The 13,605-nt window shown below is 42.1% G+C and overlaps 1 protein-coding gene across 1 annotated transcript in view; it reads right to left on the minus strand.

Annotated features, from left to right (window-relative positions):
- The window catches only part of CUBN (cubilin), a 139,921-nt gene extending 131,700 nt beyond the window's left edge, over positions 1-8,221 (minus strand). Inside the window, exons 1-5 of the mRNA XM_035129760.3 lie at positions 8,103-8,221; positions 7,836-7,965; positions 5,134-5,226; positions 726-764; positions 76-177 (exon numbers count right to left, since the gene is read on the minus strand). Coding sequence (XP_034985651.3) covers positions 76-177; positions 726-764; positions 5,134-5,226; positions 7,836-7,965; positions 8,103-8,221 — 483 coding nt within the window. The remainder of the gene's footprint in view (positions 1-75; positions 178-725; positions 765-5,133; positions 5,227-7,835; positions 7,966-8,102) is intronic.
- Between the last annotated feature and the right edge of the window lie 5,384 nt (positions 8,222-13,605).

Below are 13,605 nucleotides of genomic sequence, written 5' to 3' on the forward strand. Positions count from 1 at the left end.
TTGCAGATGATGGCAGTAGCAGTGGTTGAACTTTACATATTGCATCAACTGGAAGTTGTTGAGCGACTACCTTACCTGCCAGTTGTTGGGGCAAAGGCAGAAGAAGGCATCTAGCAAATCAATGCAGGTTCCAGAATTCTGGCAGGGATTGCTGTTACAGGCTTTTCTCAGGATGGTCTGGCACAAAACAAGGGCAAAAATAAACCCAGTCAGTTAGCGTTTATTACTTCATTGGCACAGTCTTTCCTAAATAACCTTCATAGTGTGTAGAGGACTTGGCTCTGTTGAGGTGCTCGCAAACAGCCAATTCAGAGAAAAGACTTAATGGGTGTATAACGAAAGCTCTCCTTTTGCTTTGTCAATAGAAAACCTACGGTATTTCTCAGAAATAAGCATTAAAGTTTATTTATGAGGGCTGTCTGCTGACTCCAGCTGAACCCTGGATGCCTAAATGAATTGGGCTGATTTGGGTCAACCAAGGATACAGCCACAGGGTTGAGCCAGCCCTGGATCACCTGGTGTCAGATCAGATCTACTCGGAGTGATCCAGGACTTTCAAAAGGGAGGCAGGAGGGTAGCAAGGAGAGGGGAGGAGGAGGTCCACACAGCTATCCTGGGTTGTTGTTTTTAAGCCCAGGATTGAGCACAATTTATCTTCTTGCTGCACTACAGTACTAAGATTTCTGACTACAGAACACTTTGTCTTATTCCATAAAATTACTCACCTGCTCAAGGCTTTGAAGTCTGCCTTCGATATTCACAATCTACAAAAGAAATGTAAAGACAAACATTTGGGAATAATAGCTAGACATTACTGGAATAATAGCTAGACATTACTGGAATAATAGCTAGACATTATAATCAAGCATAATGGGCAGGCTAAGAAGAAAGGATGGACTTTCAAAGTGAATATATTTTCAGTACTGTTGTGTTCTCTGCAACACAAGCAGTGAAGGAAGTCCCTGGGCAGGGCTATCCAGATCTGGTTTCATTGGATGAGATTCATGGCACCTTCATAGCATCTGCTTTATTTGCAAAACAGCTCATTCTCCTACAAGACAGCAGACCCATTGTCCCACATCAGAACCCCAGAGAGATCTTGAGGTGCCAAGAGTGGGCTCACAGATCTTTCTCTTCCAAAAAGTTTTTCACACCCACCCACACCCCTCTTCTCCAAGCTCTGAAGAATCATCACCTTCCAAGCACTCAAGAAAATGCCAGGCAAAAACATTACCCAGGCCTATGTCTATTTAATAATCTATGGCCTGTGAAAGTGGGGGGGGGACTGCTAATATTATGATTGTTTTACTATTAGGTTGTCTGTATGCTTTTTACTATGCTTTTATAATGTTTTTCTTGTTGATGTTTCTAATGTTGTATACTGCCCTGAGATCTTTCCATAAAGGGCAGTATATAAATTGAATAAATAATAATGTAACAAGCAGGAAATTATCAAACTAAATAGAAATTATTGTCAAATTAAAAAGAAAATACTTTCAAACTTCCAAACATACTTCCAGTAATGTGATACGAAGTAACTGACATTAAAGCTTAAAAGAATATTTTCCTTCAGTTTACAAAACATGGCTTCATTTTTGTTAGTTGGTAGCAATCATGAACCTTGTTTCCCAAGACTGTTACACTCCATGGTTTTTTGTCATGTAACCTAAATCAGTGATTAGTGAAAGAAACTTATTTGTCTCTAGCCATTTTTGAGTCTATTTCACGAAGTTATGTAAAACGCTGTAAAAAGAGAGAGAGAGAGAGAGAGAGAGAGAGAGAGAGAGAGAGAGAGAGAGAGAGAGAGAGACCAACAAACTCTTATATTTGCTTCTGAATAAGTTCTTAGTCTATGAAATGTTTTCCGAAGGCCTACAGCCAAGGCCACTTACATCAAGAATGAATTGACCATTGAATATTTTTAAGAGCAAGCCTAAAGAGACTAAACTGCTCGAATTCAGAATTTTAGGTTTCTGCTCCTGCTATCTATATAGAGATACGGTTTTGTATATTGAATACAGAGCATTTAAAAGAAAAAGAAAAACATGATACAGAACTGTGCTTGTGTGATCTTCTAAACTCGAAGCAAAATCTCCAGACCACAGGATTGTGGGTTAAGCCTTACAGTACACATTTTATGTTTTCATATTTATGAAGGGTTTTTTTTTCAAGTTTACATAGCATTTACAAGTTACGTTAACTAAAGATCCCAAAGCTGCCAAAGTAATTCAAAAATTTGCTTAAAATAGAAAACACAATGAAATATACTTAGATAACTACAGATCAGTATCAATGCTGCAAATGAAGCTAATGATTAATCCCAAAATAGCAAGAAGGGGGTTAGTCCCTCTGGTCTATGTACAGAAGTTGAACAGACTGGAAGCTGGATCCTATTTCAACAGTAGTGAAATAGTACGTTTCCGAGTACAATTCAAAGTGTTGGTGCTGACCTTTAAAGCCCTAAACGGCCTCGGTCCAGTATACCTGAAGGAGTGTTTCCACCCCTATCGTTCTGCCCGGACACTGAGGTCCAGCGCCGAGGGCCTACTGGCAGTTCTTTCGCTGCAAGAATCCAAGTTACAGGGAACCAGGCAGAGGGCTTTCTCAGTAGTGGCACCCGCCCTGTGGAATACCCTCCCATCAGAGGTCAGAGAGATAAACAACTACCTGACATTTAGAAAATACCTAAAGGCAGCCCTGTTTAGGGAAGTTTTTAATCTATGATATTTGATGTATTTTAATGTTTGTTGGAAGCTGCCCAGAGTGGCAGGGGAAGCCCAGCCAGATGGGCGGGGTATAAATAATAAATTATTATTATTATTATTATTATTATTATTATTATTATTATTATTATTATGGCAGCGTGTCCCAACCACAACAGGCTCACTTGAGGGGGGCAGGAAGAGGGGAGCGGGGGAAGTGCATCGCCCCCAGCAGCACGATCCCAGTGTGGTGCCATCGTGGCTCCCCCCCCCCCGCGCGCTGGGCGCCACACCCCTGCGGGTGGCGCGCCATGCCCCCAGGATGCACACCACGCCCCCGCCTGCTTTCCAACCCCTGGTGCCGGAGCATGAAGCTCCACCACTGGGTGCAGGACAGACCACATGGCACGCACAACCCAACCCACTGAACGTATGTGTGCCAACACCATGGCCCACTTTGCTTGGGAGCCAAACTTGCTTACATCCACGGTGATTGGTTGGTTCCAAGTCCACTTCCCTGCCCGCCTTGCTTGGACTCTGAGAAAGGTATCCTTCTTAGAGCCAGACATTTGGGGTGAGGTGGCACAGGAAATGTAGTTTGCCAGGGCAACTAAAAAGTCTTTTCTTCAAAAGCATAGTTGGGGGAAAAAATAAAGCTGATTCTATATATCTAAGTTTTTAAAAAAACTTTCTAGCCATGGCAGCAATTCACAGTGGTGGTACTAAAACTTCTCCCACCACCCTGTTCAAAATGCCGAGCTCAGACAGGTACTGTTTCGGTTTGTTCTTCATCAGCTCTAGTTTCATAGTTTCAAGGTCAAAGCATACCATTCACATGAATGGTACGCTTTGACCTTGAAACTATGAAACTAGAGCTGATGAAGAATAAACCAAAACAGGGCCTTGTCCTGGATTTCTAAAAACTGGATTGCTACTGGAATTTGTCTCATTATTCTCAACTTAAAACTTTCTAAAAATTATTCCTTTACCTGGCCAGAGCTCTTGGAATCTTTTCATTTGATTTTCTCAACTCTCCAAGGACTCCAGTTTATTTGTATTGGAGCTCAGACAGGCGCCTGTTCTGGACCCAGAAGTGGCAGAGAAACCATCAGTTCTGCTGCCATCACAACAGTGAAGAATATGGTCAACTAAGTCTTAGTCAGAGTAGACCCATTTCAATTAATGAAGATAACTTAGAGTCATGTTCATTAATTTCAGAGGGTCTCTTCTAAGTAAAACTTAGCTGAAAACCACCTTACACTTCTCCTTTTTTTAATAAAAAAAAGGAAGAGGGGGGGCAGAGGAGATGATTCTTTCTTCACTTACTCCATCATTATCTTAATCATTATGCTTTGCCTTTGACGCTTCATGAACAGGGCTGACCAAAGAGATTTTCCTGCCTGTGCCTCTCTTTCCCCTACTAGGGCTGCCACTTTAATCATCTTATTGCACCAGTCAGAAGACACCTATTTCCAAAATTTACCGTTAGCACAGTCCCCTCTGGAGCGGATCAGTTCATCCTGCTGAATTGCAGGAACCACCTCCCCGCGTTTCATTTCGTTTTTTAAAGGCACAAGACCATAGAAATGGACCAGCTGCAGTGGTCCTTAATTTGAACAGGAAAAAGTTGAGCACATATTTAGTAACTTTCTCCCATTAAAATCAGCAGGATTTACAATAGCTTCATTATGCACCACCTGAACCAAGCATGCCATGGGATTTTACATTTGGATCTGCACTGTCAACTTCCATCTGTCTAGCTAAAACTTGTGATTTGCCTGGAAAGCAAGCAAATTTCAGTGCTGGGTGTATGATTAATAACGATACAAGAAACGGGGGTTTTATTTTCAAATTCAACCAGCTTTGGTAACTCTTTGCTAGAAGTTCTTCCGCAAGTTATGTGCTGTTTTTAACGAAAACGACACTCCAAACTCGGCTTTCATGAGTGATTGTGGCAGTAGGTTGGTAAAAAGCATGGAGCTGGAGAAAAAAATCCATAGAAATAGGATTTGGCCCAGTACCCAGTGAAATCAGTATATGTCTCTTTATAGAAAAAAATACAATTATTTTTGAAAATATGTATTGTGAGCACTGTCCATGTGGTTTAAAGTGCAGAATTCTCAACTAGGATATGAAACTTTATTGCAGTTATTTCCCACTATTTCCTCCAAGAATTTTGAGACAGTATAGATGACTTCCTCACTGCCCCATTTCATCCTGACAATAATCCTGTAAGGTAAGTTGGGCTGCAAAATAGGAATGAGCCCAAGGTTGTGCAATGAACTTCATGGCTGAGTGGAAATTTGGAAAGGTCATTTCCTGACATTCCAACTCCTACATCACTCTTATGGCAAAAGACTGACTTTCTTTTTTCACATGGTGAAGAGCTGAAAATATCTTTGTGTATAACGTTATAGAAAACAAGACTTACCTTAGAATGGAGCTGTGTGATCTGACTGGAAATATTTTGAGGGATACCAGCTATTCTTTTCAGTTCCAGAATCTCATCTTTATTCTTTCTGATCTAAATTTTAAAAGAAATCAACAGTGCTTTAAAGTGCAGGGAATGAACTCAGTTTTCAGGGATGTTGTGAGAAATCCACAAGGGCGATAAATACAGAACACTGCTGGTTGCTGGAGGGAGGCCTACAAGGCACCGTCCAACTGCCTTAGGGACTCCACTCCAGATTTGTGTAGGGTTTACTCCTTAGACTTTTCTTCTCCTGAAGATACAGTGGTACCTCGGTTTAAGTACACAATTGGTTCTGGAAGTCTGTACTTAACCTGAAGTGTACTTAACCTGAAGTGAACTTTCCCATTGAAAGTAATGGAAAGTGGATTAATCCGTTCCAGATGGGTCCACGGAGTACTCAACGTGAAGCGTACTTAACCCAAAGTATGAGTGTAATCGGTTCTGGAAGTCCGTACTTAACCTGAAGCGTACTTAACCTGAAGCGAACTTTCCCATTGAAAGTAATGGAGAGTGGATTGATCCGTTCCAGTCGGATCCACAGAGTACTTAAACTGAAAGTACTCAAACCGAAGGGTACTTAAACCGAGGTATGACTGTATCCCGCAAGGCAGTGGAGGTTTAAGACCAGAGTTTTCCTTCTCCTAGATGGGCTACTGCCCCAGGTTGACAAATCCCATCTGCCCCTCACTTCCATCTGTAGCACATGCAGAAACCACCTTCTTGACTGTTGGACCCACTATTGGTCTCGCCTGCCCAACCCGTCCAACCTGCATCTTCACATGGAGGGGAAGTCCCTAACTCACTGAGGCTTTGAGACCCTTTGACTACCCTCACCTGGTTCAGCTGGCAAGTCGCAGCCATTTCCCAGGGTGTGGCTGCTGTCACATGCTTCTAGGAGCCACAGGTGAAAGCTGAATGCAGGGCGGAGACCAAAGGTCGACAAACTACCGCAGAAGGAGCACCCTAACACCCTATACACCCCATATAAGCAGTGTATAAATTTTGGCATATAAAAAGTAAATACATACATTACTTTCTGCTTGGTTGCTCACCTGGCCTTCCCCTTGGGGGTGGGGGGCAAATAAGGGAATAACAGCAACAATGAGATTGAGGGGTTCTCACAAAATGGGGGTGAAAGGGCGATGACACCAATTCTAGTTTTGCATGTCAATTGTACACATACAAAAGCCCACCCTGTGATCCAAAGGTCTTACAAGGCCACAGTATATTTCTGTTGTTGTTGCCACATGCTAACCCTGACATCACTTCTATTACATGATGTTGTTATTATAAAGTTCATTTAGATAAGGCATAAATTATATACTATAAAAGCCTATCTTTTAATTTTTATATAAATTCTCAATTTATGGCCCTGTAATCAGCCACAATCATCTCCAGCAGCTATTAAGGGCAGCAAAAAACAATTATTATTTAGACAAATGGGAGAAGATCAGAATAAGATAGAAGCAGGAGTAGATGCTGGATTGGTGGGCTTGAAAGCTTTGAAGAGCTCTGAACCCACTTAGTTTGGAAGAAGCCACGTGACTATAGCACTTGATTTCTCCTGGTACCGTTGGTTCTATGAAAAGAGGAAAACCAAGGATACCATGAAGAGAGGCTGGCATGAGCTAAAGAACTCCAGAAGCACTTGTGGCCTGGACTGTCCCCATAGCAACAAAAAGACCTCATATCACAACTGTGTTTTCCACGTGGCCCAATTACTTTTGCAGAAAGGCATGCACCATGTGGGATAGTCCAGTCCAGAGCTGGATTGATTGAAGCGGTCTAACTCACAACAGATGGAAGTGTCCCATCAACATTGTCAACACAACAGCGAAAGGAAATGGCACTATCTGCCAATTAGCTACAAAAACCAAATCTAAAGTATAAAGTACTATACAGCTTGGAACCAGGATACCCCAAAGATTGCCTCACCCCTTAGATACTTAATCACTGTGCTGGGTTAGATCGTGGTGCTGATAATGCCAGGGTTGCAGGTTTGATCCCCGTATGGGATGGCCGCATACCCCTGCATTGCAGGGGGTTGGACTAGATGATCCTCGGGATCCCTTCCAACTCTGTGATTCTGTGATAGCATCTTATCGGGAGGTCTGTTCCATATGAAATAGGAATCAAGCCTTTAGTACCTACACTTTGGAATTCCCTCCCATTCCGTATCTGACAGGTAACATCTCTCTTGTCATTTTGGTGACTATCCAATACCTTCCTTTTTCAACAAGCCATTTAAGTGGATGCAATCTGCGGCACAGACTTTTATCCCAGTCTCTATCAGTATTAGATCTGAAATTGTTGTAATATATCATTTTATTGTTGATGCTTTGGTTGCTATTCCTTTGGGATGTTTTATGGGAAGTGATTCATGAATGAAATAAACAAATACAGTTGATATTTGAAATTACGGTGGCACTAGGTACCACTGTATACTCAAACCATTTTGGCTGACCTCCCCTACCCTTCCTCTGTGCCAAATTATTCCCTGTAAGCTCCTCGGGACAGGGACCTATCTTGTGAAGCTCTATGTGCCCTGATGGCTCTGTGTGCTGGCCTATGTAACTCCATACGGAATGACTATAACTCTTTGCATCCAAAAGCCATTGAAAGGACACCAATGAACCAAATAAAACAACACAAAAGATTACCTGGATCAAAGTCTCCACAAGGTCTTCTTCGTTAACTTTTATTCTGCCCTGCGATCCGGTTCTGAATTCAATGTTTTTGGCAGAGCCAGTATGGAACACTAAATTTCCCCTTTCGGAGGACAAGCGAGGCCTGGCGCATTGAAAAGGAAGAAGATTTCACGTGGTGTCAAACTTGCCAGAGATATCGCGAAGCTGCTTAATCTATGCTCTGTCTGTGCTGTCTGAGCAAGCCAGGTTGCAGGGAACACCCTAAAAATGATTACTTACTGATCCTGACTGATGCTCCTTTTTGCTCTCTTTTTCTCAGTAGATTCAGATCCATAGTTGAATCCAGAAATAATCAGGAATGTCACCAAAGTCCACTGAAGAGAGGCTGGACTCAACATTCCTCCTTGCAAGTCTCCCAGGACTGTGCAGTGGGTTAAAGTGAAATCTGCACTATCTTCAAGGATTAACCTAGTGTCAGGTTGTACTTTGCCCTGACAGGACTCTTTGCATATTCACAGAGATGCTTATTCAGCTCTTTCCCCCTTCTGACCCATCCATAACTTAGTTACGAGAGACAAGGGAGATTGCATTTGCCAGGAGTGACAATATGCCTGGTGAGTAGGTTTGAAAGAGCAGTTTCCGGGACATGTCAGCAGGTACTTCTTACTGGGCAATGCTTCTCTGTCTTCCAAGACTTCTCCTTGGACTGGGAATCTTGGTGTGTGCATCCTGATGGTGCCATGTAACCAGGCAGAGGGCCTTCTCGGTAGTGGCACCCGCCCTGTGCAACGTCCTCCTACCAGATGTCAAAAATAAAATAAAAAACAACTACCAGACTTTTAGAGGACATCTAAAGTCAGCCCTGTTTAGGGAAGCTTTTTATCTTTAAGAAATTAGTGTATTCTAATATTTCTGTTGGAAGCCGCCCAGAGTGGCTGGGGAATAAATAATAAATTATTATTAATTAATATTACAATTATTATTATTATTATTATTATTATTATTATTATTATTATTCTTTTGGTTTTACCTGCCTTGTACCCTTTCCATAGTCCCAGCAATAATAGAAATACGGCTGGAGATTCAGCCATGTTCACAATATAAAATCGCAATATAAAAAACAGCAAATACATAATAAATAAAAAAACAAAGGCTACCCAATAATCCCCACCTTCCACAACACATTTTAGAAAAGCATCAATCAGCCAAAGGCCCGAGAGGAACATTTTTGCCTGGCGCCTAAAGGTGTATACCTCCCTGGTAAGGACCATTCCACAAATGGGGAGCCATTGCAGAAAAGGCCCGTTCTCATGTTGCCACCCTCCGGACCTCTCATGGAGGAGGCATGTGAAGAAGGGACTCAGAAGATGATCTCAGGACCAGGTAGGTTCATATGGGGATAGGTGATCCTTGAAGTATTACAGTCCTGAGCCGTTTAAGACTTTATGGGTCAAAACCAGCACTTTGAATTGGGCATGGAGATATCCCCATCATAGTAGATGACTCTTTCCACTCAGTTTGTTCGTGTTGGCTCAGCCTCTCCTACATTGAGCCCCGCTCCCCTTTAAACTCACAATGATCCCACTTGCAATGATAATTAATAGCAACTGCCCATCATTCCAAGATGCTGCGATGGTGCATTAGATCCTGTCTGAGAAGATTTCCATCTCTTTTAGATATTTCCCGTTGTTCTTTGCTACAAAGATATTAACTGGTAAACACTGTTCATTCACAAAAGTGGGTATGTCTGCCAAAAATCCACAGCTTTTAAGGGTGAAACAAAGGTCACCAATTGGTGGCACCAATCCTTTATATCTGCACACCCTTATTGTCTGTCCTGTTTGCCATTTCTATGCATATTAGACTCTAAATTCTGTGACTAGATCACTGTTTGTCGACAAATGCCCAGGAGGGTATGCTACACCTTGCCAGAGACAGAAGAGGCTATCTTTATCGATTCAGGACTTATAAACCCAGAAACCACAAGAGCACTTAAGAGGTTTCATATATCGGGGCAGCAAGATATATTGAACAACTAATGGGTTTTGATTTTAAACAAACTTACACAGGAAATTGAGCTGAATTTGATATTGAGAGTCTCCTGCAGGGTGGAAAAAAATTATTACATTAGGAGAAGTATAGTGGAACTGTGGAAAGCAGAAAAGTAAAGTATATCTGACAGTAATTAATTGCCCCCCAAAAATGGTATATGGAGACAAGCCAGTGCAATTCAAGCCATTAGCCAAATCTGTTAGGTAGATGAAGTTCTTATATCTAATTTAGGAACAAACTAAGATGAATTATAGGAATAAAAGGTGACAGGATAAAAGTACATAAAATTATGCCCGGTATGAAAAAAGTGAATATAGAAACATTTTTCACCCTCTCTCACAACACTAGAACTCTGTGGGATTTTAAAAAATGTTTTTTTATAGTGGTACTAAGTAATTGCAGCTGGTTATGACTTTTCTTACAAAATAGTTTGTTTATTTAAAGCATTGGCACCTCAACAATCTGCTGAAGTGCAGAAACGTGCAGTTGGCTTGACATTAAAATGTGACTTGTTCCTTAACAGAATGTAGAAATTTATTTGTCACTAACAAATGTAGGTTATAGTGCCTGCAAATTACAACATAGTATTAATTTTGAGTAATGCTCTGTGTTTCCACAACTGTCTTATGACAGTCACGTCAACTAAGAGAGGTTTATTCTTCCAACAAACATTTTGTAAGGGGCGTTAAACATTTGCAGTTACCCATTTGCAGTTTTCCTCCACTTCCAAAGAGGCAATCCATCTTCTGCTGTAGCAGGATGTATGCTGGACAGTTCCCCTGATCCTGCCGTATTCCAATATTATCCAATAGAGATTAATTTTGCAACCATGTGTACATTGATGTTGTTTCCCAGCAGAAGGTAACACTCCTTTGTGGTTACTTTGTCAGGAAAACCTAATGCAAACAATAATAGAGAATTCAAAATAGTCTTCATTCTCTCAAACATCAGAATTTTCTCAATTTTCTCAATTCCAAGTACAATTATTGGTTATTTGATTACCTATGTCCAGCACGGCAGTCCTCTACTCAGAAAACAGACTTTCTTCTGATTTGACATGTATAACATGCACTATATCCAGTTCCTTCACTTGGAATGGACCTAAAACGTCTCTCTGTTTTGGAATTCCTGATGTCTAATGCCCAATGCACATGACTTCTGCAGGACCTGATCCATAAAAAATGGAAATCCAGCATGTACCACAATTAGGCCCACTAACCCTTGATATGGATTTTACCAAATGTCTAGCAGTAAACTTTGCAACACTGCAAAGTGGCTCTCTTCAGAGTGTTCCCATTTAGGGAACAGCTTGTCTTGCTTTGCCTTCTCACGGCTGCTTGGCAAAGGACATGTTTGCCTAGTTTAGAGTAATTTTTCTCCCCGTTTTATCCATGCCCAGTGACCTGCAGAGAGACTGGACTCAAGTGGCTCAAGTCCCAAATGCTACGCTCTGAAGCATCCCTTGTTTGCAAGTGGAAAAGTGAAGTAATACTCTCTCGAGCCTGCTTGTCAACCAATCATTCCTGCACTTCACTTCCCTACTCTCTGGTCTTATGTTCCGGAGCAGAAAAATAGCCTGACTAAAATGATGTCATCCTTCTGAAAGCTAGTCGCAGGTGCAAGAACATCCTGGTCAATAATGATGTTGTTTCAGCAGTCTTTGGAGACCTATTATATTAATGATGATAAAACAATTAGAAGAGCTTATGACTCCACATCATAGCTGCTTCTCCCGTATCCAGGGGAAAGGAGGACCTATAAATCCATCCTTAATAGCAAGGAGACTATGAATTGCGATTATGGACCACATAAAGGTACTGCAGAGTGGCCAGTCATCTATAGCTATTGTTCCAATTGGCTACATTCTCTTCCACACTCAGAGAATGAGCTCAATGTTAGTATATAACAGCCCTCCCCAAGCGGGTGCCCCCCAGATGTTTTGGACTACAACTCCCATCAAGCAGTGAGAAAAAAAAAAGTTAACTGCTCTGGGTGGACAATCACTTTACATAAAGTGTATGGTCCCTTACCTCTCTCGCCCTGATCTGGCCACAGTGATCCATGTGACGGTCACCTCCAGGCTTGATTATTGTAACTTGCTCTACGCGGGGCTGCCCTTGAAGCTGACCCAGAAACTCCAGCGGGTGCAGAATGCCGCGGCGAAGATCCTTACGGGGTCCCGGCTGCGGGATCACATTCATCCAGTGCTTTACCAGCTGCACTGGCTCCCGGTGGAGTACAGGATCAGGTTTAAGGCGCTGGTTTTGACATTTAAAGCCCTATGCGGCTTGGGACCCTCGTACCTATGGGACCGCCTCTCCTGGTATGCCCTGCGGAGGACCTTAAGGTCCACAAACAACAATATTCTGGAGATCCCAAGCCATAAGGTGGCTAGATTGGCCTCAACTAGGGCCAGGGCCTTTTCAGTATTGGCCCCAACTTGGTGGAATGCTCTTTCACGGGAGACCAGGGCCCTGCGGGATTTGTCATCTTTCCACAGGGCCTGCAAGACAGAACTGTTCCGCCTGGCCTTTGGGTTGGATTCAGTCTGACCCCTGTGTTTTCCTCCCTCATGGTTTGGATTTATGGACTACTTAAAATGAGGCTGCATTTTAAATTTTAATATTGTATTTTAATCTGTATTTTAATTAATTGTTTTCTTTTCTTTTATGTCTTATTGTAATTTTATTGATGTTAGCCGCCCTGAGCCTGGTTTTGACTGGGGAGGGCGGGGTATAAATAAATTATTATTATTATTATTATTATTATTATTATTATTATTATTATTATTACATTTGTACACTACTTCTTTAGCAATTAATTCCATGCCACAACAACACTCCTTGAAGGAGCCTTTAGGGGAGCTGAGTTGAAACTCTATTGCCACAGGCCCATCGGATTCTGGGTTGTGAAATGGGTAGGAAGAGGTTGACCAAGCAGCCGTGCCACAAAAGGCCAAGGTTTTCATTCAAGCAACCACGAGGGTCTAGGAATATTAGGGGCAAGCTATTTGGATGCTTTTCAAGGCTAATCCTACGCAGAGTAGACCCACTGAAGTTAAAGGGTATGATTAACTTAGGCTCAATACTTTCAATGGGCTTACTCGGAGTAGGACTTGCACTGGATACCACCTATTGTCTGAGCAGCACTTGACCCTCCACCACCCCTCCTATGTTAAGATGTGGACTGGGAATGTGCTTGGAGAAAGGAGTCAAAGAAGGCAGTCAAGGCAAGGCAAAAAAACGTCCCTGAGCCATCAGGAGAAAGGAAGAAAGTGTTCTGCAAGTGAAGGCAGAGTGTTGAGAAGAAGTCTTCTCTGTTGCATTTGCTGGCAAAAGACTCCTTTCTCCTCCCCCTGCCTCATCACAGATCCAAAACATAGTCTAGATATCCAAAATATTTCTTCCTTTTCAAATTTGGCTGTGGGAGAGCATATTGAAAGTAACAGATCTCCGGGTTGTTTTTTTGGCTTGGAGGCAGGAAGAGAGAAGGGTTGTTGTTGTTGTTTTGCAAACACTCATTTCTCCCTTTACCCTAGTCCGGAATGGAAGAAAGGTGTGTTCTGGATATGTTTGGGAGCATTTTGCAAGAAAAGGCAGAGCTCCAGAAGTCTCCTCCATTGCTTTTGCTTGCAAAACTACCCTTTCTTCCTCTCCCATTCTCCGTCATTTCTGCAATCCTCGTGCAAAAATAAGTGGAAAGCACACTTGCCTGTCAACCATGTGACATC

The sequence above is a fragment of the Zootoca vivipara genome, chromosome 11 (assembly GCF_965207765.1).
Source record: "Zootoca vivipara chromosome 11, rZooViv2.hap1.1, whole genome shotgun sequence".
NCBI classification, from domain to species: Eukaryota; Metazoa; Chordata; class Lepidosauria; order Squamata; family Lacertidae; genus Zootoca; species Zootoca vivipara.